We start from the raw sequence: 22,764 nt of genomic DNA, 5'->3' as shown, positions 1-22,764 counted from the left end.
AGTTTCTTGAACATCAAACATCAACAACCATTCTGCTCAATTGTGTCCCAGTTTTGATAAATCAGTCAGAATTTAATACCATGATCTTCCAATAACGGCCATTTTAGATGAAGCGCGGGAGGCAAAAGTAACGCACGGATAATGCGTGTGACGCTAGGCTTGCGTTTCTGTTGCATCTCTAGCGGAAAGCTTCTTCTAAACATTCATCCCAGATCTATACTCTTTCGACATAGAAAAAGCTTGCGGACTAAGCAAGTGCTTTTGTCCATAATGTCGACTCCATAAGTTGTCATTGCAAGTAACATTGAATGCCGCTTCATTCAAGGAGAGTGGAGCAAAGATGGCTTCTTCAACCTCGCAAAAGGTACATTTGATCTTTTTATATCATCCACAAGTAGATGTCACAACTTCACCAATTCCAAATGCAATCCTCAAGCGACTTTCGACTCTTTATGGACATCCAAAGAACCTCTTGATCAGTCAAATTCGATATGGGCAGCTAAATGCTTCCTCTTCTAACACCCCCGCAAACGTTGATTTGGACACACTTCTTTCGCCTAATTCAAAACTATCTGCTACTTCATTCGTACCGACCGATGAGTTCATTCGAGTCAATTCTGCTCAACAGACGAATAATGATGACTCTTTCCTAACAGATACCTGGTCAGACGTACGGGCTGTTCGATCGCGGCCATGGCAAGATGAATTGGACGAACTCATGCTCGGTTCAGAATCGAAACAAGATGCGGTCCTTTGCATTGCAGATGGCCTGGTAGCAGCAGTAGAAATGTTTGCCAGATTCAGCATAACCACAAATCCATTGGCTCGATATCTCGTTCATTTGATTCCCGACTCGTCTTCTAAGCTAGATTTGAGAAATGATATACATCCACACTCAAACCTTGATTCGACACACGATGAATGGAACTGGGATCGTGCGGCAACTGAATTGGGCAAAATCGGTGCATGGCCCTCAACAGTCATCCTTCCCGATAGTGGCTCCTCCTTTGCTATGCTCTCGGTAGAGGCAGAAAGACTACATAGAACCATTTCCGACAATTTACCTCCCACCTTGCCTTCGATTAGCGACGCTCCTAGTATTCTCGGAGCGAGCTTCCGACCTGTCACATTCGCAAAGGGAATGCTATTGTCTGGATATAGTGACGCAGCTGGCACAGCAGCCCGTGCCGCTGCAAATGCAAATATACCCATCACAAGCAGAAAAAGACAAAGGCGACAGAGCGTTAAAGGTGGTCAATTTGGCGGACAGGCAGACAAGAAAGATGAAGATTTAGGCAGCATGGTTTCATCGCTTACTGGTGCATCGGCTAATACTATCACTCAGCCTCTTCCAGACACAACTGCTCGCAAAACTGTCTCTGAGGCACAGGCTATTCAGAAGGTTCTGTTCTTGCAGCAACAGCAGCAGATGATGATGCGGAATGTCAAGATTTTGCAACAGCAAGAAGAAGACAAAGGCTCAAGCAAAGGCTCTCCAACGAGAAACAGACTTTTGAGCCAATTCAGAGAGCAATTGGACTCACAACAGGATACTTTGCGGACTTATCAAATCAAATTGAGTTCGGGAGGATTGGTACCCGATCTCAATAACTCATTGAATGCGCTGATGGCGATCGACAGGGAAGCAACAAATCAAGGTATCCATCTTGGAGGTCCTAGTAATATGCAAGCGCTTGTCGCTAGACATCGTCAGCAATTATTAGCACAACAACAAAAGGCGCAAGAGCAAGTAGCTGGAAATGTACCGAGTACAACTCAACCTTCTGTAGCTCCTTCTACTACAACTGCTGGCGACGCATCCACTCAACCGACTGATGCTACTGGCGCTCAACAAGTAAAAAGGCCAGGTGGTCAGGTATTCTGGACAGGTGCAATTACGTGGAGTATGGCTTTACCCAATAATCAGAGAAACCATGCAGCTACATTTGTGATGGCACAATGTGCTCCTAATACCGATCAATCCACATTGCTACTTCCATGGCCGCAAAAGTTCACCATTAGTGAAGTTAGAACGGTATCTTTGTCCACTATGCAACAATATGCTACCTCGCACAGTACACCCTGCATCATCTTCAATCCCAAACCATTACCGAACTCAGTACAGGGAGATCCTTCGCCGGATGCACCTAGTGCCAACAAAACGAATGAAACGATGTACATGATGCTGGCCAGGATGATCGATAGCAAAAAGGGATGTGCGTATATGAGATTACAAGATGCACCCAATGCCCCCGCCGAGGCTGGGATTGTGATTGTACCTACAGCGCCTGCTCCAGGAAGCACTGCTAGACGTTTGCTTGGATTGGTGTTCAAAGATCCCGTTCCTTGGCACATGTTTCTTCCACAAACGGCTCCGGATGCAACAGCGGTTCAGCCTGCTGCTGCTACGGCCAATGCTCAAGGTACTCAAGCAGGCAATGCGTTCGCTCGTCCGCCTGTAACACCTCAAGCACCACCTGCTTTGTTCCAGCAACAGCAGGCATCGGCTAGACCGGTAATGCCTCAAACGCCGCAACAATCACAACAGATCGGAGGATCAACCGGTGGTACATCTTCTCAGGCTACACCCATTCCTCCTGCGATGGGAGCATTGAGTGCACTTTCTGCGGCTCAAATGGCACAACAGATACCGGCGTGGGCTGCATCAGCACTTGGAAATCAACAGCAGCAACAACAAGCAAAGCCTAATGCATTGCCAACGTCTTTGGCAGCATTACAACAAGCAATGCAAATGAATGCAGGCGGTATGAATGCCGGAAATGCCAACTTTGGAGGAAATAATGAGAACAAAAATGTCAATTTGGCAAATATATTTGGCGGAGGGGATGGAAATCGAATGAATATCGATTTCAATGCATTGGCTTCTCAATTGAATATTCCTGTCAATCGACCTGGAATGCCAAATCAACAACAAGCCCCACAACAGCAACAAGGCAATCCTGCTATTTTCAATCAATCCATCTGGTCAGACAACAATAATTCTAATAATGCTAATCCGGTGATGAATAATGCCACAATCAATCCCAATGCATTCGCCAATCTTAACGCAGGTAATGCTGGCGTGCAACCTACTGCAGGCGGACAAGGGATGTCATCAGCAGATCTGGAAGCGTTACAAAGGATTTTGGGTTTGACAAACAATTAAAAAGAGAGACACTGTTTCACTCACACACATTTGTATACTAGTACATCGAATCAGATTGAAAAATAAAAATAGAAATGGGTATCTTGTATGTGTATAAGAAAGGGAATATATCATGCTTGACCAATGAAAAAGCTGGCAACACCTCCGATCGCCAGACCGAATGTAAGCCACCAACTAATCAAACCAGCTGCTAAGCCACGTTGACGTCCATCGACAAGATCAGGCGAACGTGGTCCAATGATGAATGTATTGGTGGCCAAAAGTCCATTTGTTGTGCCTAATACGATGACCAAGAAGAAGAAAGCAGGTGATCCCAGCGAATTTGAAGAATCGCCAATACCAATCGAAGAAGTTCGTTCAAGGTTACACAATGCCAAAAGTGGAATCAATGCTGTACGTAATAAAGAAGCGATCGAAACGTATCCCATACGTTGAAAGCAAAAGACATTGGGTGCAATTGTTGGCAGAGTACGACCGATCAGATCACTCGTATTGAATGCAACAAAGTGCCACGCTACAAAAATGAGCGTCGAAACAGGTTTTGTCGCTTCTTGAAACGCTTCAGGCCGTACTCTTGATGTTAGCGAGGGAAAGACGGCCAGAGTGACAACGAAGATATAAGCGATGGTGAAGCAGGGAAGAATTGTCTTCCGTTGCACTTCCATAATGCGATCATATAACGCCTCCACAGAGCTACTCATGTATTTGCGAATAGGTGATGCTGATGCGGGAGGTGCAGTAAGTCCATCTCTAGAAGTCTCTTGCGATCGTTCCGCATTGACCTTATTAGCCATGCTCTCCTCCATCTCCCTGTAGATCTTGCTTCTCGTTAATCTCCAATAACAATATAATGCCACAATCATCAAGACAGAATTTGCTACGAAGAACTTCACTGCAGCCTTTGCCGCTTCGCCATCGCCCATTGAAGAAGGACCACGTCCATCAACACTGACATAAGCCACGACAAGTTGAGTATAGCTCACTCCTGCCCCCACAGCACCTTGTCCGGTGAGCATCAATCCCAAACAACGCGGACCATAAGCATTGGATAAGGTGATGACTGCCAATTGCAGATACGAGGTCGCTGCTGAGATGATTAATGTCAACAGCAAAATAGTGGGAAGTGTGAACGTTGTCGAATATGACTTATTGCCTTGAGCTGTGATGGCCGTTAGTGCTGTACTGAACACTAGAATCGAAATGATGACGGCCATTGAAGAGAAGATCCTCCGTTTGATCGAATTGTTTGGCATAGTTGCAGTTGCATGAGCGCCAAAAGCAATACTGGAAATGTTATAAACCAGAATGATCCAGCTCATAAATGATTTCTCTTGACTTGTACCTGTCAATATACTTCTGTAATACTCTGTTGGCGTGATAATCGCATTGAACGGGAGCAAGACAGCAGCTCCTAATAGGACAAATGCTGCTTGAAGGTATATTTTTGCCATAAATGGTGATTGTTCCCATGCTGTCGTATATTCTACACCTTCTGAATTGCCTGAGTTTTCATTTCCTTCTCCACTTGCATGCAAAGGTACTCCTTCTCCCACATCCTCCCCATCTTCTTCCTGACCTAAAGGTTCGTACGTTACATTCCCACGTTCTTCTAACCTTGAGAATACGTTTGGTACATGAAACGTATGCTTTTGTAGCACCGGCTTCGCATATTCTCCATCCATTGTCACGCTTGATGAGTTCTCTGATCTAGTATGTCATCCTTCCAAGATTTCTAGAAGCAATGTTTAAAGAGAAAAGGAACGATCCCTCAATCGAATGATGTGGTAATTTGTCAGCCATGGAAATGACGAACCGATAAGCACTAAAAGCTAGCGTACGCATAAGCGATAACCCTGTGAACCCTAATGGGAGAGAGCATATCCCTGGCGTGCATAAGTACAATTTCAATATTCCAGCATTTATAGCGGGGAAAGCTTGGTGAACAAAACCAGGACAAAATGTATTCAGTGATACTCAAAAGACTATATTCCGGTCAATATTGATGATGATAATATGATTTATTATTACAAATGTGATCTTGAGAAGAAAGAGTGACATAACATTTCTTCCAAGGAACACGCCTGATAGCACACTAAACACGCGCTGCGCACAAGCCCCACTGCATGCTCAAAAGAGAAGAATCCAATTCCATTGTTACACACCATCATTCCCGCCATTGATACAATAAGGAAGAGGAATGGAAAGCTGGGGTCTCAATTGAAAGACTAGGCACGTAAGGGGTAGATCTAGAGCTCTCTTGGGAAGCCACCAACAGAAAAAAGTGAGACGATGTCGACAAATGTCGAGGCCCCGGTGGCTTCGACATCGAAAAAGTACGATTCACTACCAGCATTATTGAAATCGCTTAAATCATCTTCTTCTGAAAATGTATCGGTACCTGATGATATCGATGATCCTAATTCAACCTCATTCAGTCAATTACTCTCTTTGACGACACAATCGCTAGACGATCTTCGAACGCAACCTGCCGCTCTTCATACTGCCAGCTCATCTTTGGAAAGTCAATTGTCCAACCTTTGCTCAAGACATGTGTCCTCTTTTGTTCGTGTTCATTCGGCATCATCTGCTCTTCCTGGCACACTTGATCGATTAGACGTTCAATTGGATAAATTGATCGATCATGATCTGCAAGTGCTCTCTGAAGCAGCTCAAGAATTTCCAAACAACGTGGAAGTATCACTGGCTGCAAGAAACAAGGCAAGAAATTTGCTCGATCAGTATGAAACTTCTTTAAAGGATTTGTTGGACATTCCAAGATTATTGATCACATGTGCAAAGGCTAATCATCCTATCGAAGCACTTCAATTAGGCATACATATGGCGAAAATTGCTCGAGCTGATGCTGAGAGCGGACAAAAAAGTGTTACTGTCAAAGCTTTGAAGGAAGAATGCTGGACGCATTTGATGAGATTGAGAGAAGACCTACTACGTGGCTTGGGCGCAAGAGGTGTGCGATTACCAGCTGCACGAAGATACGTTTCTCTATTACAAAGATTACACGATATCGATCAAGCGTCTTATGGTGAAGGGCGAGATGGACAATCGAGCACAAGCAGGCTCGCAATATCACAAAGTGCAATTTGTCTGTCTTTCTTACGATCTCGATGGATCTTGGTGGAAGATTTAGGTGCGCATGATTCTGATGAGCAAGTCGCAAACATCTTATCATCCCAGATATCCTCTTGGAGAGACCTTGTAGGCGATACGTGTAATATCGCAATGGCGCTCTTTGGAGACAAGGACTTACAAACTGACACAGCAGAAAGCAATGAAACGAGCAGGGGTGATGAACCATCACCTTTATCGCTCATCTCTTCGTTCGGGTATCGATCTATTTCTAAATTGGAACAGCTCGTCTCAAGGGTATTGCCAAGCATTGATGGAAAGCAAGGTTCTCTGCAAGATGCCTTTGAGACGCTCGCTTCTTTGCATCTGCAGTTATCATACTCTGCTGCTTCGTTGTCTCGTCAAGGTCTTGACTTCTCAGACGTGAGCGGAGCGCGTAAGGCATTCGAGACTCAATCGTTAGAGCTATGGTCATCTGGAGTCAAAGGTGTAGTGGAGACATTCGAAAACAGTCTTGGTTCTTCTGCTACGTTGTCTGTCAAGGATCTGACAGGGTCGGAAGATGTTCGTGATGTTTTGAGAGATGTCACTCTGGAGACTATTCGCACCTCAGACGATTGGTCTTTGCAAGTTTCTTTCTTTCCTCCACTCGCGGCATTGGCAAATGGCATATTGGACATTCATGATGCTTTTGTCTCTTTTGCTCCTATCTCAATCGGCAAGGACGCACTAAAGGCTTTTGACTTTGCTACGACTGATCTTTTGGCACATATGTTGGAGTCTTTCCGTAAGGCAGATTCCGATCAAACAGCAACATCTTCCTCGGTTCGCATTCATCCTTTGATCGAAGGCGTACAAAATGACAAAGAGAGTAAGAGTAAAAGGAGATCGCACGAAGCTACAATCACGATAGCAGCCAGATTCTTGGCTACGCTTAGTGAATCCTTGTTGACATTCTTGCGAAGTTCAACGTCGTCCTTATTCGAGCGCGAATTTCCGTTGACACCTTCTCTGATTTCTACATTAAGAAGCATATCTGAATGGACGAATGAGGTGGAACAGAAGTGGAAGCTTGGAGAGGAAGCAAGAATAGCCGAAGTGAAAAAAGCGGAAGATGATCGTTTGGCCACAGAAGAAGCTGAAAGAAAACGTTTTGATGAAGAAAATAGACGATTGCGTCAAGAAGAGGAAGAGAGGATGCGATTGGCGGAAGAGACACTTTTGCGAGAGGAAGCAGAGAGAAAGAAACGAGAAGAAAAAGAACGATTGCATAAAGAAGAGGAAGAAAAGAAGCGATTGGAACAAGAAAGAGTGCGTAAAGAAGAAGAAGAAAAGCGACTGGAAGAGGAAAGGCTGCGTAAAATGGAAGAGGAGAAGCGCTTGGCCGAAGAGCGAGAGAAAAAGCGGATAGAGGATGAGAAAAAGGTGGCAGAGGAGGAAGAGAGAAAGCGCCAAGAGGAAGCGAAACGGAAAGAGGAAGAGGAAGCAAAAGAACGCGCTGAAGAGGAAAGACGAAAGCGAGAAGAGGAGGAGCGACAAAAGGAAGAAGAGAGAAAGAGGCTTGAAGAGGAGGAAGAGAGGAAGAAACGGCTGGCTGAGGAAGAAGAAAGAAAGAAACAAGAGGCTGAGGAAGAAGAGAAGAAACGGCAAGCAGAAGAAAATGAGAAGAAACGCTTAGCGCAGCGGGAACAGAAGAGGCTTGCAGAAGAAGAGAGCAGGAAGCTGCAGGAAGAGGAAGATCGAAAGAAAGCCGAGGAAGCAAAAGCTCGTGAGGAAGAGGCGAAAAAGATCGAAGCTCAAAGTGCTGTTGCACTAGAAAAGCAGAATGATGGATCTCATGATACGTATGATTCCAAGCAGACCGAAGAAAATGAAGGCAAGACATCTAATGCTGTTAGTGAGGATGAAGATGAAAGCAAGGAAAAGAGCGTAGCGGAAACGTCTGCCAAAGACAAGAAGAAGAAGAAAAAGAAAAAGAAGAAGGGAAGCAAAACTCCTGATCTTGCCCAGGGAGAGACTATGGAGCCCAGCTCAGAGGTCACAACGGACACAGCACAGCAGGATGAAAAGGCATCTAACGTACCTCAACTACCTCAAGAAGCAGCAACAGCAAACAAAGTTACTGCTGATGCTGCCAAGGAAGAGAGTAGTGCTACTCAAGAGAAGATGTCGACGGAAGAAGCTGTTCCTGATGTGGCACAACCCGCCAAAGAAGACAAAGTCGCAGAAAGCAACCAGGAAGCCGAATCAAAAGCTGAAGAAGCTCCTAAACAGCCTGTAAAGGCAAACAGTAAACTTGCTGAAAAGTTGCGTAAACGGCAAGAGGAGCGTGATCGTGCAGCGGCAGCTGCAGCATCGAAGGAAACCTGAAATAATTTCATTGTACTTTTATAATACATACGTTTGAGAATTAAGACATCTCAATCAGCTTTGCGATGGTTGCGTTGACGGTTTGTATAGTTTACATCATTTTAGTCGACCTTTTCAACCCCAAATCAAGTGCGACTCAGCCGCTTGTTAAGTTTGATCGTCCACGTCCTCATCATTGATCGACGGAATACTGACATCTGGTGGCATGTAGGTCTCTGTGTTTAAGAAAGGAGCTGATCAGTACTTAGGTTGATGAATGTGATGTCCCCTCTACTGCTCACTTTTTGCCTTATTCAAGAAACCGATATACAAAACTGAATCTGCACCATCTTTCAAACCCATTGCACTGATTGTGGGTTTCTTTTTACGGTCCAGCTCGGCAAACTTGATATCATCTGAAGGTGCTCCATTTGCACCGACCACAGAATTGCCTTCAAAGAACGCGAGATCTTCTACGTTTAGATCTTCGAATGATTCAACACCTGCTTCATCGGGTAGTTCAGCATCTGTGCTTTCTAATAATTCCAAAGATAGTCTTGCCAATTCATCGTATGTAGTGGTCGGATCCACTGGGACGCATAGCTGGAGACACATCAAGATTCAGCATACGATTTTTCTTGAATGTTGCCAATCATTACTTACCACGCTCTTTTGATATTTGATACGTAATGCGAACCCAGAAGGTGAATCAAACGCTGATTCTTCCTGCTGTTCACTGGCCTGGAGAGGGCAAAAGGAATCAGTCAATTGTTGCACAAAAATCAATCGTTGTTGGGACGTACCATCTCTAGTGATCTCCTTGCAATTCTTCGATGATGGTGATGGTGCTTGTTTGAGTGATAGGATGTGGAGAGATTTCCTAACACGCTTTCTTCCTGCAGCATTTAATTAAAGTCAAACGCGTTTTTTAAGGTTTTCCATTTTAGATCAAAAGTTGGCACACGACTCATTTCCTCCTTTCTTGCAACGCCACCATCTGATCAGATTGGTCAACTATCAAAATGTCTTCGCTTGATCTTTCAATAGATTCACCTGAAGCAAAACAGCTACAGGACATCGTACAAAAAGAGATTGCTCGACGTGGATGGAGTGAAGGGGAAGAAGATGCAGTCATGAGTGAATATGTACTTGTGATGGTAGCAAACAAAAAGACTCAACAACAAATCGAATCAGAACTGAAAGATCTTTTAGGCGAAGACCAGCAAAACGCCGAAGCTGGAGTGGAGTCTTTCGTGTCATGGCTATGGCAAGAAGCAAGTAAGATTCTAGGTCTCAATGTCGAACCTCAAATCCAGCACGAGAAGAATGTTGTGGATATGAAATTCCGATCTCGTCGTTCTGCATCACCTGAGAATCGTGCTAGCGGATCGCGATACGAAGACAGACGGTCTGCTACTCATAATCACGATAGACAACAATCAGACAGATGGCAAGCTGGCCAGGACAACAAGCCTACGAGAGAGCTATTCCCACCCAAGTCCGATCCTAATTCCGAAGTAGGAATGGCAGCAGACAGAATGGACGAAGGAGAAAATGATCGGGAAGGACAACGATCACTTCGAATTGCTGGACGGGGTCGAGGTAATAAGCAGAATAGCATGTTCAAACGCAGCTTAGAACAAGCTCATCGATCAAATGGCGCTCAAGGTCAATCCATCTTTGCTCGGGCTGGCGTACCAAATCCAAGAGCGGAAGAGTTTGTGCCTGCTTCAGCTCCTCAACCTATCACAACACAACCAAGTGATCCATCTCAAAATTTGCTCTTCAGAATTGATCCAATGATGCCCAACAATGCCGCTGCTCCAGCATCAAACGGAAACAATGAAGACAGCAACGCTCCCGCCGATTTCCCAACCCAACCTCTTGATGCAGCTCTTTGCCGATGGGGCCTCAAATGCACTTCGCCTACATGCATCTATTCACATCCTTCGCCTAGTGCAGTAACCTTGTCTAGACAAACAGGTGAAGATCCAATTGTACTTCGACAAGAACCCTGCCATTATCAAAAAGATTGCACTCGAGCCGATTGCGATTTCAGTCACATTTCTCCGGCTGTCAAATTCGTTTTGGCAAAAGCAGATCGAGCTGCTTCGATGGCATTTGGTAATGCAACTACTACATCACAACCAAAAACCACTTTGGATTCTGCCTTGACTAGTGGCTCCAACGATAACGACCCTAGCAGTATACCCTGTCGTTATGGAAGCGCTTGTTATCGTCAAGGCTGTCATTTTTCTCATCCTGCCAACAGGACAAATCATGTTTCAGAAAGATTGAAGCAATTCGCAAACGTTGAACCGGAAAATGAGATGGAAGTCATCATTCCTACTGCTTAACCTTACTATATTGTACCAAACTTTGATGTACTTTTAATAAGATCTGATGATCATCATGCTATTGATTTGAAGGCTGAGTGTTGGGATATGACGTATACGGTACGCCTGGCACGTGTACAGGCGTCACTTGCCGTATCACGCCGTATCACGCCTTAACGCCTGTTCCGCCACAAAGGCTGACGAACCACAGTTTTGGTGCCCAAATTAGCCCATATGTCAATTATAAATAGTCTCATATCACATGTAAATTTTACCTACTTTTCTCTACCTCACTAATTTATTAATATCAATCAGAAAGCAGTGCCTGGAGACTACAAAACGTAACACTGAGCTTATGTAATAGACAGCTTAAGCGCGTTAACTCATTTAAAGTGTTGAACGCGATAGCTGGAGTCCAACCAACACTTTTAGAGAAGACAAACGGAAGCGCAAATAAGCTCATCAGCGTCCGGACCATCACCTTGTACGGCTACGATTGAGAAAATCTTGTCATCATGTCTTCTTCTGCAGGAGAGTCAAGAAGACGTGCGGAGATTGAAGCAAAACGAGCAAAACTAGCAGAATTGAAAAGGGCAAGAGAAGAAAGAACGAGTAGATTACAAGTTGGAAGAGGTGACGGAAAAAGTATTTCAGAAGCAACTACGCCATCTTCACGAAAGGATTTAGATGACTTTGTTGCTTCTTTAGTTGGAGGACCGGGAAATGCAAGAGCTTCAAGTAGTGCAAGTGCACGTCAAGGTGGTGCTGCAACGCCATCTTCACCGAGAAGAAGTGTGACTGGCGCACAAGGAACGAGCGAATATGCGGGATCAGAAGCAGGCTTTCCACCGCATAGCACGGGCACTACAATGGTCAATCGTGCAGATGGAGAAGAACAACCACAAACCATCATCGCCGTTCCACGATCAAACCTAGTGGATAGTGAAGCTCAGACAGATTTGGACGACACTGCACCAAAGAAGCCCGAAAAGGTATACTACACAAAAGAAACACAAACGACAAATGTTGGAGATTCTGACGAAGAGGGTAATGATGCCAAAGCGGCTTCGATATCTCTGGCAGCTGAACAAGCCATACGTAACAAAGTCTTACAGGAACAAGAGCAAGAGAGGCTGAAGCGGGAAGAAGAGGCTCTCAAATTGCAGGAAGAACAGCTAGAGCGAGAGATAGAGCAAGGTTTGAGAGAATTATCAGCAGAAGAATTGGAAGCCATTTACGGGGCAACGGAATTCGTCACTTTCGTTGAACAAAGCAGCAAAATCGTCGAACGAGCTTTGACGGACAATTATGACTATCTCAAGGATTACACTCTATTGGAAGACCCCTCTGCTGAAAATCAAGAGGGAAGATTGGTGAAGTGCAATCGAATCTTTTGGGATGAGAACCTGTGTAAAGGCAGAAGTATCACTGACTTGGACTGGTCTGTCAAGCATCCCGAATTGGTCGTAGCTAGCTATAGTCGAAGCAATAGCGTAAGCGATGATCAGCCGGATGGGTTGGTGTTGGTTTGGAATATGCATTTAGCAGATCGACCAGAGTTCATTTTCCATGCCCAAAACGATGTGTTGTCTGTATGCTTTTCACCTTTTCAACCTAACTTGGTCATCGGTGGTACATATAGCGGACAAATCCTCGTTTGGGACACCCGTTCTCGCAACGCACCTATTCTCAAAACACCACTATCCGCTGCAGGTCACACTCATCCGGTATACAGCATGCGAATCGTTGGGTCACAAAATGCACACAATCTCATCACTGCATCTACTGATGGCACTGTTTGCAGTTGGGTGTTGGATATGCTGGCAAGACCGCAAGAGACCGTCGAGCTACTCAACCCTACTCATGCAAAGACGGATGAAGTGAGCGTGAGTGTGATTGGATTCCCAGATCAAGAAACAACAAGCTTTTGGGTTGGAACAGAAGAGGGAAATGTGTATTGCGGTACCCGATATGATCGAGCTGGATGGAAAGCTGGTTTGAATTTGGCGGAAGTGTACAAAGCACATGCAGCACCGGTAACCGGATTGCATTTCCATCCTTTACATGGACCGATCGATTTCTCGGATTTGTTCTTATCGAGTAGTATGGATTGGTCATCTCGTCTTTGGCGAATCAAGAACAATCCATCTTCGTCCAATGCAGTCTCGCGTAATGTCAATACTGTTTCGACAATCGTTTCACCATTGGCATCATTTGAAGAGGCAAATGATTATGTCTATGATGTCGCTTGGCACACCGCCCATCCTTCTATGTTTGGACAAGTTGATGGGACGGGTTCATTGGATATTTATGATTTGAATGTGGACCTGGAGAGACCGGTTGTGACAACTATTGTGGGGACTGGTCGAGCTTTGAATAAAGTTAGATGGGATCGCAAAGACGGTAGGCGATTAGCAACAGGAGGTGCGGACGGAAAGTTGTACGTGTATGACATTGGTACGATGGCCGTTCCACGCGAAGAAGAGTGGCTAGAGTTCCAAAAGACACTATCAAGATTATCGAATGCAAACTCTATTGGATTATCTTCCGATAAGACTACTTCGGCATCAGTCTCTCAACCTGGTATCAATGCGGTCATCCCTAATGCTGCTCAAGCTAATGTGTCCACTCCTACCAGATCTGCAGTTGATTTCGAAAGATTCAATCAACGTTTATCTGTAAGGTGAGCAAATGTGCTTCTCTCTTATTCGTAAATCTAATCAAGTCTGTATATGCATAGCATGTTCACCTTGACTTTATGTACATCGATACCCTTGATAATAACATTAGCCGAATGATAACCATATCCATCCTTTAGGGAACGCGTACTAGCAAAGCGTAAAACGCGCTCATTTAAACAAGAAGCGCGTAAACTTGTGTTACTTTTCTTGAACAACACTTTTCCCTCCATCATCCAGTCCAACAAGATAATCAAAATGGCAGTACCGGTCATCGAACCAGCTCGTGCCAACTTGGTAACTGCACCCACCCAATCTAAACCAAAGTATCATCTGATGGAATTGAATGCAGATTTGGCAAAGTTGATCGAAGATATGACCAAAGATGAACAGCAACGAACGAGAAAGAGAATGCGAGAAGGTGATGAGGAAGAAGATGATAGCAGATCAAGGCCTACCTTGTGCATTAAGGGAAGGCAAGCAGATGAAGCAGTCTTATGTACTGACACACAAACGTATATGGTCCGACAAGTTACACAATCCAACTCGCTACTCCTTTGTTCTTTAGAAGGAAAGCAGAGCGATTCCAGTACGGCGAATGTGAGCGTTCGTGATAATATCGTAGAGATTTTGGAATTGGTTCCGATTGTTGCTCGTGTAAGTAGATTAACCACCCTGCTCGAACACAGTACATACTCCGGAGAAGATGAGGATCTGGAAGAGAATGAAGCAAAGAAGCTCTATACTCCACAACAAGTTGCCAGTATCGTACAAGCAAGTCCTTTAGAACTTAAGAAAGGTTTCAAAGATGCACACATCGTAGAGATGGATGGATATTTAAGAATGATATCGAAAGCATACCTTTTTGATGCATTACGAGCTTTGCTTGCTCATATTGATCGATTGTCTCTTTCGACCGATCGAATTCTCTTGAAGCCTGCTGTTGCCGCTCTTCGAAATACAAGTGATATGCGAAAAGAAGTTGCAGAAGAACTTCTTCGATCATGGTTTGGCAATCCGATCACACCTGAAGAAGGGGACGAGAGTACGGATACGATGACACAGAAAGGCATGAAGGAGGAAGAGGAGATCATTATTCTGGACACGTCTCGCATCTCTCAATTCATAGGTTTGCAATTACTCGAAACACTCGCAAAAGGCAAGCCGGTGGAAATGGAATCATTCACGGAAAAATGGAAGGACGGATTAGGCGCCACATTGGGTGGAAACGAGAAAGCACTCGATATCAATCTGTTGCAAGGAAATTACTTGCTAACGCCTGCTCCACCGGTAGCTCCTACCAAGTTACAACCTCTATGCATTGAATTCTTTGCAGCTTCTTCGCTGCCTCTAGATATCTCTTCTCGCTTCCAAAAGCTGTTTTCTGTTCGACCACAATGGATCGGAGAGGATCTCAAACCGTTCTTACAAGATGTTGCCGTTGATGCGAAAAAGCGTGATGCTCTCTTGCTGAAATTCGCACGTTCTTCTCAAGTAAAGATGCCCATTCAAGAATCCAAACAAGAACGAAGGGCACGCTTAATGGCAGGCAATCCACATGCACCATCAACAAATGTTTCCTTATATTCAGCCCGTCTGCGTTATTAGAAGAAAAGAAGTTGTGTTACATTGTACAATATAATTGCATTTCATACTATCACATTTAGTTCGTGTGTGTATCAGGAGAGGATACCCTCGCTGTAGTACTGGTATTGATCGTAAAGACGTGTGAAAGTAGAGTTGATCGAGCCAGAGATCAATCGGTCAACAAATTCATCGCATTGCGTTTGACTGAGTGCAAGTTGGAATCTGTCACGCAAATAGGTAGATGTCAAATCACCCAAAGCAAAACAAGGCAACTTGCTCTCTTTTTGCATCAATTCAACAATCATGATGATTCTTTCGGCATGCTTTCTCACATCTCGGAAACCTTGACAAAGTAAGCTCTTGAATTCGACAAATTTAGCAGAGTCCAAGCCTCCGATCACATCGATGTATTCTTGCGTGATCTTGAAGGGTGCTGCTTCAAATCCAACTCCTCCGGGTGAGATACCCAACATGAATCCGAAATCGATGTGAATAAGATGCCCTTCGTTGTCCACCAAGATGTTACCGTTATGACGATCTTTGATTTGCAAAAGGTAGGAGATGATCGAATATCCAGCCAATGATTCAATAAAGCGTTGTCGTGCTTTTCCAAATTTGGCAGAAGAAGGATCTCCAAAAGTGTCAATAAAATGATCCAAAAGGCTATAGGTTGCAATCTTGTTCGTAGGCGCAGCAGGTGCAGGCTGAATTGCGTTATCGATCGCACTCATTTGTTCTTGCTGCTGTTGTTGAAGGGTATTTTGTTGCTGTCTTCTACTATAGGCTTCCTTTTTGATGCTATGAACGCTGACGGAATCCGTAACTGTTTCCATAATACCGCTATTCTCACTGGTGACTAGAATGCGGAAGTATCGTACCCAGCATCTAGATCCAGTTTCACCCCAAATTCGTGCAAATTCTTGGATGAGCTGAACTGCCAACTGTTCTTGACGCAAATCAGCTCCAGTCTTTACGATCACACTGAATACGTCCCAATTTTCAAGATGTCCATAGGGAGATGCGGCACGAATGCGGGCCTTCTTTGATGCCCATGATTCGCGGAACATTGCTGCAGATGGATCATCTTTGTTGACAGCTTTTTGCACTGTTGCTTCATCTTCCACATTTGCTCCTCTTCGTATCTTTCTGTTACTGCTTACCAATTTCATCCGCTCCATTCTCTCTTCCTCTAAAGCCATCATTTCTTGCATAATTCGTTTACGAATCATTTCTGTATCGGTATGTACCAACTTCTTCCCTGCTCCGCGTGCTCCGTATCCTTGGCCTGCTGCTCCTTGACCACCAGCTGCAAGGGATGTACTTGAAGTTGAGCCATTGACGGTTGCTGCTCCTGCTCCATTGTTGATTGTGATCACCGGTGCTTTCAAGCCTGCACTTGCTTGGCCTGCTTCGCTTCTGGATCCGTTTGAAGTGGCAGCCCAACTTGTACCCATTATCCAACTGCTCCATCCTCCTTGAGCAGTCGAACTAACGTGAGGATTAGTTGCCACAATCGGCTGAGCAGATGCATTTGTTGACTGATTCAATTGTGCCAACATGATAGCCGCAGTACGCATTCGTTCTGCATATTCATCCAGTGAAAATTCTCTCTTTTTGCTTGGCGCAATTTCGATAGCAGGTGCAACTTGTTGAGAACGATTTGGCAAAGATCTTGACCATGCAGCATGATCATGATCAATATTCACAGCCGCAAGATCTTCTTCATCGCTATCTGGCTCTTCTCGATCACCTCCAAATGCAGCCAGATCAGATCCATACGCCTGTTCGGTAAGATCAATCTCTTCTCCATCGCCTGAAACTTCCTCATCAATCACAGGTGGTGTGGAGGAGTGTGGTGTTAGCCGGGAAAGAGGTGGTGGTGTTCCACGTCGGATCAGATCCGCTCCCAAGGCATTTTCTCGGGACAGAGGTAAAGTCTGGCTCACATCTGCCTTGCTTTCATCCACCGAATCGGCAGCGGTAGGTGTGGCAGGTAGAGATGTATCGCCTGTCACAGCTCCAGAGGGTACGCCAGCACTGGATCTGTTAATATTACCTCCTGAAGCAGAGAATTGTCTGGAAATCAGTGTCTTCCGCCTTCGAACATCTTCTTGCATGACCAGCTTCTTCAAACTTTCCCGATTTGATCTTCGTTCTGGATCAAAATCTAGATCATCCACCAAAACCTCTACATGTAATAGGAATGGAACACGATCTGCTGAATTGAGCACGACTGCTTCACTTGGATTGATACGTACAACGCGATGATGTCTCCCTCTCTTTTCGCCTTTTGGAAGAGGTGTTCGCTTGCTTGTAGCATCACTTTGCTCTTGATTCTCTTGCGTGGCAGCTTCGCACCAGAGTGGAAAACATACTTCAGAGGGTAAACCATGATTGAGCTCAGTAAGTTCTGCACGCAAAGCAGAAAGTCGGGCTGGTTTAGGGAGAAGTAGCAATCTCGCTGAAACATCTTGAAGTGTTTGCAGAAATTGCGTTTGTTTTCTGCAGTAATTCGATCGTAATAATCTTCGTCTGGCTTCAAAGTCATATCGTGCCAGCACTGCCTCAGGTGTTAATGCCAGCGCTTCATCTCCCACTGTTGCCGAAGATCCAAATGGAGAGCCAGAAATGGAAGACCGACCTGGAAGGTTCGCAGATGATGCTCCGACTCGAGCGGAAAACCCATCAGCAAGCGAACTGCGACGATGTAAATCTATCGCACTTTGATTTTTTGTTGAGCTAGTCTTCCTGCGATGCTGTCTATGCCAAAGAGGTGGTGGGCCGGCTTCCTTCCCATTTGCTGCGGGAGCAAAATCAACTCCGAACTTCTGTCCGAACACATCATTCACAGCAGCGACAGTTTTATCACGAAGATCGTTAAAGCCAGTAGTCAATTGGTTGAATGGGTTGACCAATTCTTTTGAATTTGAGCGTCTTCGTTCTCCTCTGCGTGGTGGCGTGTGGGAACTTGAAGGGTGAGATGTATTTGCGACCTTCTTTGCTTCTGCAGCTGCTTTTGATGCTTCAGCGAAAGCGGAAAGATCGGCTTCGTTTTCATCTTGACGTAATGAGCTTCCGCTTGGATTCTTTTCATGTCGCACATTCACTCTCTGATCAGTTTCGTGGTCACTAGTTCCCCTATTGTCAGCGTCGTACGTTCCATCATCGTCATCATCAGACTCCTCCGCTTCGTCTGAACCACCTGACTCGTCTTCATTTGCTGCTATTCTTGACATTCCTGAGCCTTCCAATGGCGCCAAATCTTTTCCTGTAGGTTTCCGTCTTCCTTGTTCGATAGCCGCTTTACCTGAATAAGCTGCCAATCGAGGCATTCCCGGCACGCTTGCGATCACGGCACCCATTCCAACGAAACAAGGTAAAGCATTTGATGGCAGCACTTTATCACCTTTCTTGCTACGTGCTCTAATTCGCAGTCTTTTTCGCCATGTTGAGCCGAGTGTGACGCTTGAAGCTGAATGAGAAGATATGAGATCCGTATCTGCCAGCGGATCATCGTATAATAGACGTTGACATTGATTGAAGACCCTTTGACAAACTTGAAATGATTCCGTATGAGGGTTGATGCTCATATCAAATAGAGCTGCTTGAAAGTGCCATAAAGTCAATAAAGCCACATGAACGGATTCATCACATCTTTGTAAAATGAAATATTCCAATGCGCGAGATTTTGAAGGTTTAGAGATTAGAAGGTGACATAATTGAGCCCAATAAAATTCCACTTCACTTGGATCGAAAGTTGTTCGAAGTTGATCGACGAGGTAGTATGTGATCCCTATACTATCTGAATATGTTTTTAGATAGGATAATGCCAAATGTGGACTGAAGAATTCCGATTGGAAAAGGCGTAGCAAGAGTGCATGAGAAACATCATCAGCATCAGGCATGATGAGTATGAAAGGATCAAGATTTGCCAGACAGCAGGGATTGTGTCATTGAATGTTGTACTTGTGATGAATAAAGTGTTGAATGGTGTGGGATATATGCTTGCCGAGAGAAGCTTAAAACTGGCAATGTCCGCTAAAGTTGTGGTTCTCCAGATAAATGTTGTTGTCACAGCCAACGCGTAGTTGAGTGTTGCTTAAGTAAGCGTTTCATTTTCTCTCTTGATTGTATCAGCTCTTAATGAATACCATGAGTTGGCACCGCTTGATTTCACATTTATTAAGTGATCATGTATCTATTATTAATCTCTATCCGAAGATACTCCTCAAGCTTTTCTGATGGTCTCATTCTGAATGACAAATTATAGTCACCATCACACTGGCATCCCTTCCATTGCATTATAGCATCACGTGTGTTAGCTCCAAAAATTTCACTATGGATATTCCCATTAAAGTTAGGACAATTGTCTCCGCTCATGCAGGTCCCCTGTGCAGTGTAGGCATGTGATTGTGTACAAAATTCGGCACCTATTCCCGTGCATACCTTACATGTCTTCAACTGCTCTCCCAGCAGAGTAACAAATTGAAGCCCAGGCACACTTATGCAAAACAATCTCCACGCGAATTTACTGCACAGTTCTGACCCAGAGCAACGGGAACCGTACCCTATCCAATCGAATTTCGCACTCTACACCATCACAATCATTTGTCCCCCCCCTTCTTTTACACTTTGCATTGCTACTACATACACATTCATTCATCGTAAACATGCGATTGTCAACCTTTGCCTTGACGGCAGCATTGGTTTCCACCCCTTTCACCACAGCATTGGAGTCAAGTTTCAAACAAAAATTAGCACATAGAAGTTTAGTCTCTCTGGAATCAAGAGATCCAACGGGAAATTTTGATCAATTATACCTAGCTTCAAATTATCAAAATGGTTCAACTGCACCAGGAGCTGCTGCAAACGATAATGCAGGTCAACAAGTCGTAGTCGGAGGAACGGGTGCTGATGATGACAGTCAAAGGCCAGGTTGTGATACAATCTTTATCAATACTGCTGCTGTAAACGGAAGCGATACTGGCGGTTGGACTGAAATTCCAAACGTTTTAGGTTTTTATGTTGATCGTAATATCACCTATGGCACAGCAACAATGCCAGTCTTTGTCGAAGCAAACAAAGATCTTACCAAAGTAAAACGTGTCATCATCGGTCAACCTGGGAAACCGCGTGATGCATGGAAGTATTCCAACCTGTTCCGTAATTCACTCAATTGTGCAGTTGCAAACACAAGTATGGCCGTTCAATGGAATGACGTCTTGGTCACTGCACCTGTTTGGCTCGATATGGATGATCATAATGCAGGTGCAGGTAACCCAACAGATTTGTACTTTTCTGACGGTGGCTGGAACCAAGGCAGTAAAGCACAAGGACCGGGAAATGCTGATGCAAGCTCTTTTGAAGTACTTGATAGTTTGGTCACACGATTTGCCAATCAATCAGAATTCCCTGCTTTGACAAGTATTATCGTTGCCGGTCACTCTTTGGGTGGCTCTGTTTCGCAAAGATATGCAATGTTACGCAACAATGATTCCAGTACGGAAGCTTTGGTCAGCTATTGGGTGGGAAATCCAGGTGCCTACGTTTGGCCTTCTCCTCAACGTCCCGTCACTCCATCAAACACATCTTGCGCAAGTGAAGTGGATGATTGGTCATATGGTGTTGCAGGCGGCTTGCCAGCATATGTGAAAGGCAAACCTGCTCCTGATACCTTCTATGCACGTTACCGAACCCGAAGAATTCAATATGCTTTAGGTTTGGCAGATTTTGGACCAGGTGATACTCATTGTGAAGCACAATATCAAGGTTCAAGTCATTTGAACAGAGGTCAAAATATGCAAAAAGCGTTGCAAGCTATGGCAGGTGGAATGCCTAGCACGCAATCGTTCAACTACGTTCCCAACACCAGTCATGAAGATTATTTGATGATGAGCGATCCCAATTCGCAATCATACCTCTTTGTAGAAGGATTGACCGACCCACGTCCTTCCGGTACCGCATCTTCCAGCAGTGGCGGCAGTAGCAATAGCAAATCTGGATCCAAATCTGGCTCTAGTTCTGGTGGCAGCAACTCATTAAAATCCGGCGCAGGTGTGTTGGAGAGTATGCAAGGTTTGATGTTGAGCATTGTTTTCGTTGTCGCTTGCATTGTACTCTAAACAGTGTCGTCTATTTAGACAATCGTTGTACTGGTTATACAAGATTTTATTTCTTATCTCGTCATCATGGACAATTTATTTTCTACACATTCATATTGGACTCTTTAATATTGACAACCTAATATACATCTATCATACATTTGTTTGAAAATTGGGAGCTATACAAATATCGACATAGGCACTCCTCTGAAGTCCAGCTCTCTCTGGCCTCCTGTTGACGATCCACCGATCTCGATCACCTTACCGGTATCGAATCGCTTGGCAGTTGTCGCACAGATCATGGAATCAATCACATCGTCTGTTGGAGTGGCATTGGTAACTTTTTTTCTAACAAAAACATGATGAGTTACTTTGTGGGAAAGGGAATATAGTACATCGTCAACGTTTACCGCACATAAAAGTCCCCTGAACGCTCTTTTCTTGCTTTCGTGATTCTTGAAAGGTGCCGAATTCTTCAAAACGTCTATCCTTTCTATTCTGCCAACTTTAAGCTTTTTTGATTTGAAACCTCGCTGATTTTCCAATTCTTCTTCTTTGTGTTTTGCTAGATACGAAAGGAATGCTAATTCCGGATGACATTCGAATAGAAAAGTCTTACCATTTGATTTTTCACCCTTTGTAGGAGGAATGAATTGCAAGAGATTTTTCTGTATCCCACGTTCGATAAAATCATCCACTTCAAGTATTTTTGGCATTATATTGAATGATTGTATGGACAGCCCAAGTCCGGGTTCCTGTTTGTGTGCAACTTTTTGACGTTTCTTTCCCCTGTTTTGATCGGTGTTGGATGAGACAGTGTTGAATGTATCATTTGCACTTTGTCTGTTCGCCTCTGATACTTCTGCATGTGTTCCTCCAAGCGCAAATTTTTCTAATGCAGGCCTAGAGGGAGGAGTGAAGATCGATGTTGCTCCTACAAATGGTCCTTCCCTGTAAGCTGGATCATCTTGTTCTTTTGAATATGCGATGGCTTTCTTTCTGGCAGCTGCTAAAATTTTACGACCTTCTCTTTCACAATTCCTACCACCTCTTTCTGCTTTTGATGCCAATGCTAAAGGCATATCTATTGCAATCGCACGAATATTTTCTGGTTTTCTGTGATACCAAATTAGTTCTATGTGTGGAAGAAATACAAGTTCTGCATCACCATTTGCTCCAATAATGCAAGCGCACCATCCTTCTCGTGAGCCATCGATTCCAATCCAGCATGGCCCATCCTGAGGAGAATCTTCCACTTCACGAGTTTCATATTCATACCGACTCAACATGACTTTCAGACGGGTATTTGAAAAAGAACAAAGCTCATTATGGCGGAAAAGTGTTGAACGTCAGAGGGGTGCCAACGATACCAATTGAATGAATGCATGTTTGGTTCCTAGGCGCGCTTTTAGTCGGAGTGCCTAAAGTAATGCATGCATCTTAGGTCAATAAACGGCTTG

General features: G+C 44.4%; 10 protein-coding genes across 10 annotated transcripts; 6 read left to right on the top strand and 4 right to left on the bottom strand.

Annotated features, from left to right (window-relative positions):
• Positions 1–207: 207 nt before the first annotated feature.
• Positions 208–3,269, top strand: FA14DRAFT_161416 (uncharacterized protein). The gene has a single exon (XM_025499110.1). It carries the CDS (start codon positions 341–343, stop codon positions 3,164–3,166), a length of 2,826 nt encoding a protein of 941 aa, XP_025353986.1. The 5' UTR covers positions 208–340; the 3' UTR covers positions 3,167–3,269.
• Positions 3,200–5,159, bottom strand: FA14DRAFT_161415 (uncharacterized protein). The gene has a single exon (XM_025499109.1). It carries the CDS (start codon positions 4,846–4,848, stop codon positions 3,277–3,279), a length of 1,572 nt encoding a protein of 523 aa, XP_025353985.1. The 5' UTR covers positions 4,849–5,159; the 3' UTR covers positions 3,200–3,276.
• A 173-nt stretch (positions 5,160–5,332) lies between these two features.
• Positions 5,333–8,665, top strand: FA14DRAFT_173451 (uncharacterized protein). Its single transcript, XM_025500481.1, has one exon. It carries the CDS (start codon positions 5,456–5,458, stop codon positions 8,621–8,623), a length of 3,168 nt encoding a protein of 1,055 aa, XP_025353984.1. The 5' UTR covers positions 5,333–5,455; the 3' UTR covers positions 8,624–8,665.
• Positions 8,666–8,703: 38 nt separating this feature from the next.
• On the bottom strand, positions 8,704–9,484 carry FA14DRAFT_161413 (uncharacterized protein). The gene is made up of 4 exons (XM_025499108.1): positions 9,406–9,484; positions 9,266–9,343; positions 8,905–9,205; positions 8,704–8,838 (listed from the first exon to the last, which is right to left on the bottom strand). Exons 1-4 carry the CDS (start codon positions 9,406–9,408, stop codon positions 8,771–8,773), a joined length of 450 nt encoding a protein of 149 aa, XP_025353983.1. The 5' UTR covers positions 9,409–9,484; the 3' UTR covers positions 8,704–8,770.
• An 88-nt stretch (positions 9,485–9,572) lies between these two features.
• On the top strand, positions 9,573–11,242 carry FA14DRAFT_161412 (uncharacterized protein). Its single transcript, XM_025499107.1, has one exon. The coding sequence runs from the start codon at positions 9,625–9,627 to the stop codon at positions 10,957–10,959; it is 1,335 nt and encodes a 444-aa protein (XP_025353982.1). The 5' UTR covers positions 9,573–9,624; the 3' UTR covers positions 10,960–11,242.
• A 565-nt stretch (positions 11,243–11,807) lies between these two features.
• Positions 11,808–13,625, top strand: FA14DRAFT_125244 (WD40 repeat-like protein; the record flags this gene model as incomplete). The annotated part of the gene is made up of 1 exon (XM_025496691.1): positions 11,808–13,625. The coding sequence occupies one exon, from the start codon at positions 11,808–11,810 to the stop codon at positions 13,623–13,625; it is 1,818 nt and encodes a 605-aa protein (XP_025353981.1).
• Positions 13,626–13,940: 315 nt separating this feature from the next.
• Positions 13,941–15,149, top strand: FA14DRAFT_112557 (uncharacterized protein; the record flags this gene model as incomplete). The annotated part of the gene is made up of 2 exons (XM_025495979.1): positions 13,941–14,661; positions 14,701–15,149. Coding segments are annotated over 2 exons (1,170 nt in total), but the record flags the coding sequence as incomplete, so codon positions are not given.
• A 146-nt stretch (positions 15,150–15,295) lies between these two features.
• FA14DRAFT_147643 (uncharacterized protein) lies at positions 15,296–19,232 on the bottom strand (the record flags this gene model as incomplete). Its single annotated transcript, XM_025497354.1, has 2 exons — positions 17,926–19,232; positions 15,296–17,871 (listed from the first exon to the last, which is right to left on the bottom strand). Exons 1-2 carry the CDS (start codon positions 19,106–19,108, stop codon positions 15,296–15,298), a joined length of 3,759 nt encoding a protein of 1,252 aa, XP_025353979.1. The 5' UTR covers positions 19,109–19,232.
• A 491-nt stretch (positions 19,233–19,723) lies between these two features.
• FA14DRAFT_161411 (uncharacterized protein) lies at positions 19,724–21,463 on the top strand. Its single transcript, XM_025499106.1, has one exon. The coding sequence runs from the start codon at positions 19,874–19,876 to the stop codon at positions 21,323–21,325; it is 1,452 nt and encodes a 483-aa protein (XP_025353978.1). The 5' UTR covers positions 19,724–19,873; the 3' UTR covers positions 21,326–21,463.
• Positions 21,464–21,483: 20 nt separating this feature from the next.
• Positions 21,484–22,593, bottom strand: FA14DRAFT_190803 (uncharacterized protein; the record flags this gene model as incomplete). The annotated part of the gene is made up of 1 exon (XM_025501821.1): positions 21,484–22,593. One exon carries the CDS (start codon positions 22,591–22,593, stop codon positions 21,484–21,486), a length of 1,110 nt encoding a protein of 369 aa, XP_025353977.1.
• Between the last annotated feature and the right edge of the window lie 171 nt (positions 22,594–22,764).

This window comes from Meira miltonrushii, assembly GCF_003144205.1.
Source record: "Meira miltonrushii strain MCA 3882 unplaced genomic scaffold FA14scaffold_3, whole genome shotgun sequence".
Classification (NCBI taxonomy): Eukaryota; Fungi; Basidiomycota; class Exobasidiomycetes; order Exobasidiales; family Brachybasidiaceae; genus Meira; species Meira miltonrushii.
This window is presented reverse-complemented; position numbering and strand designations above follow the sequence as displayed.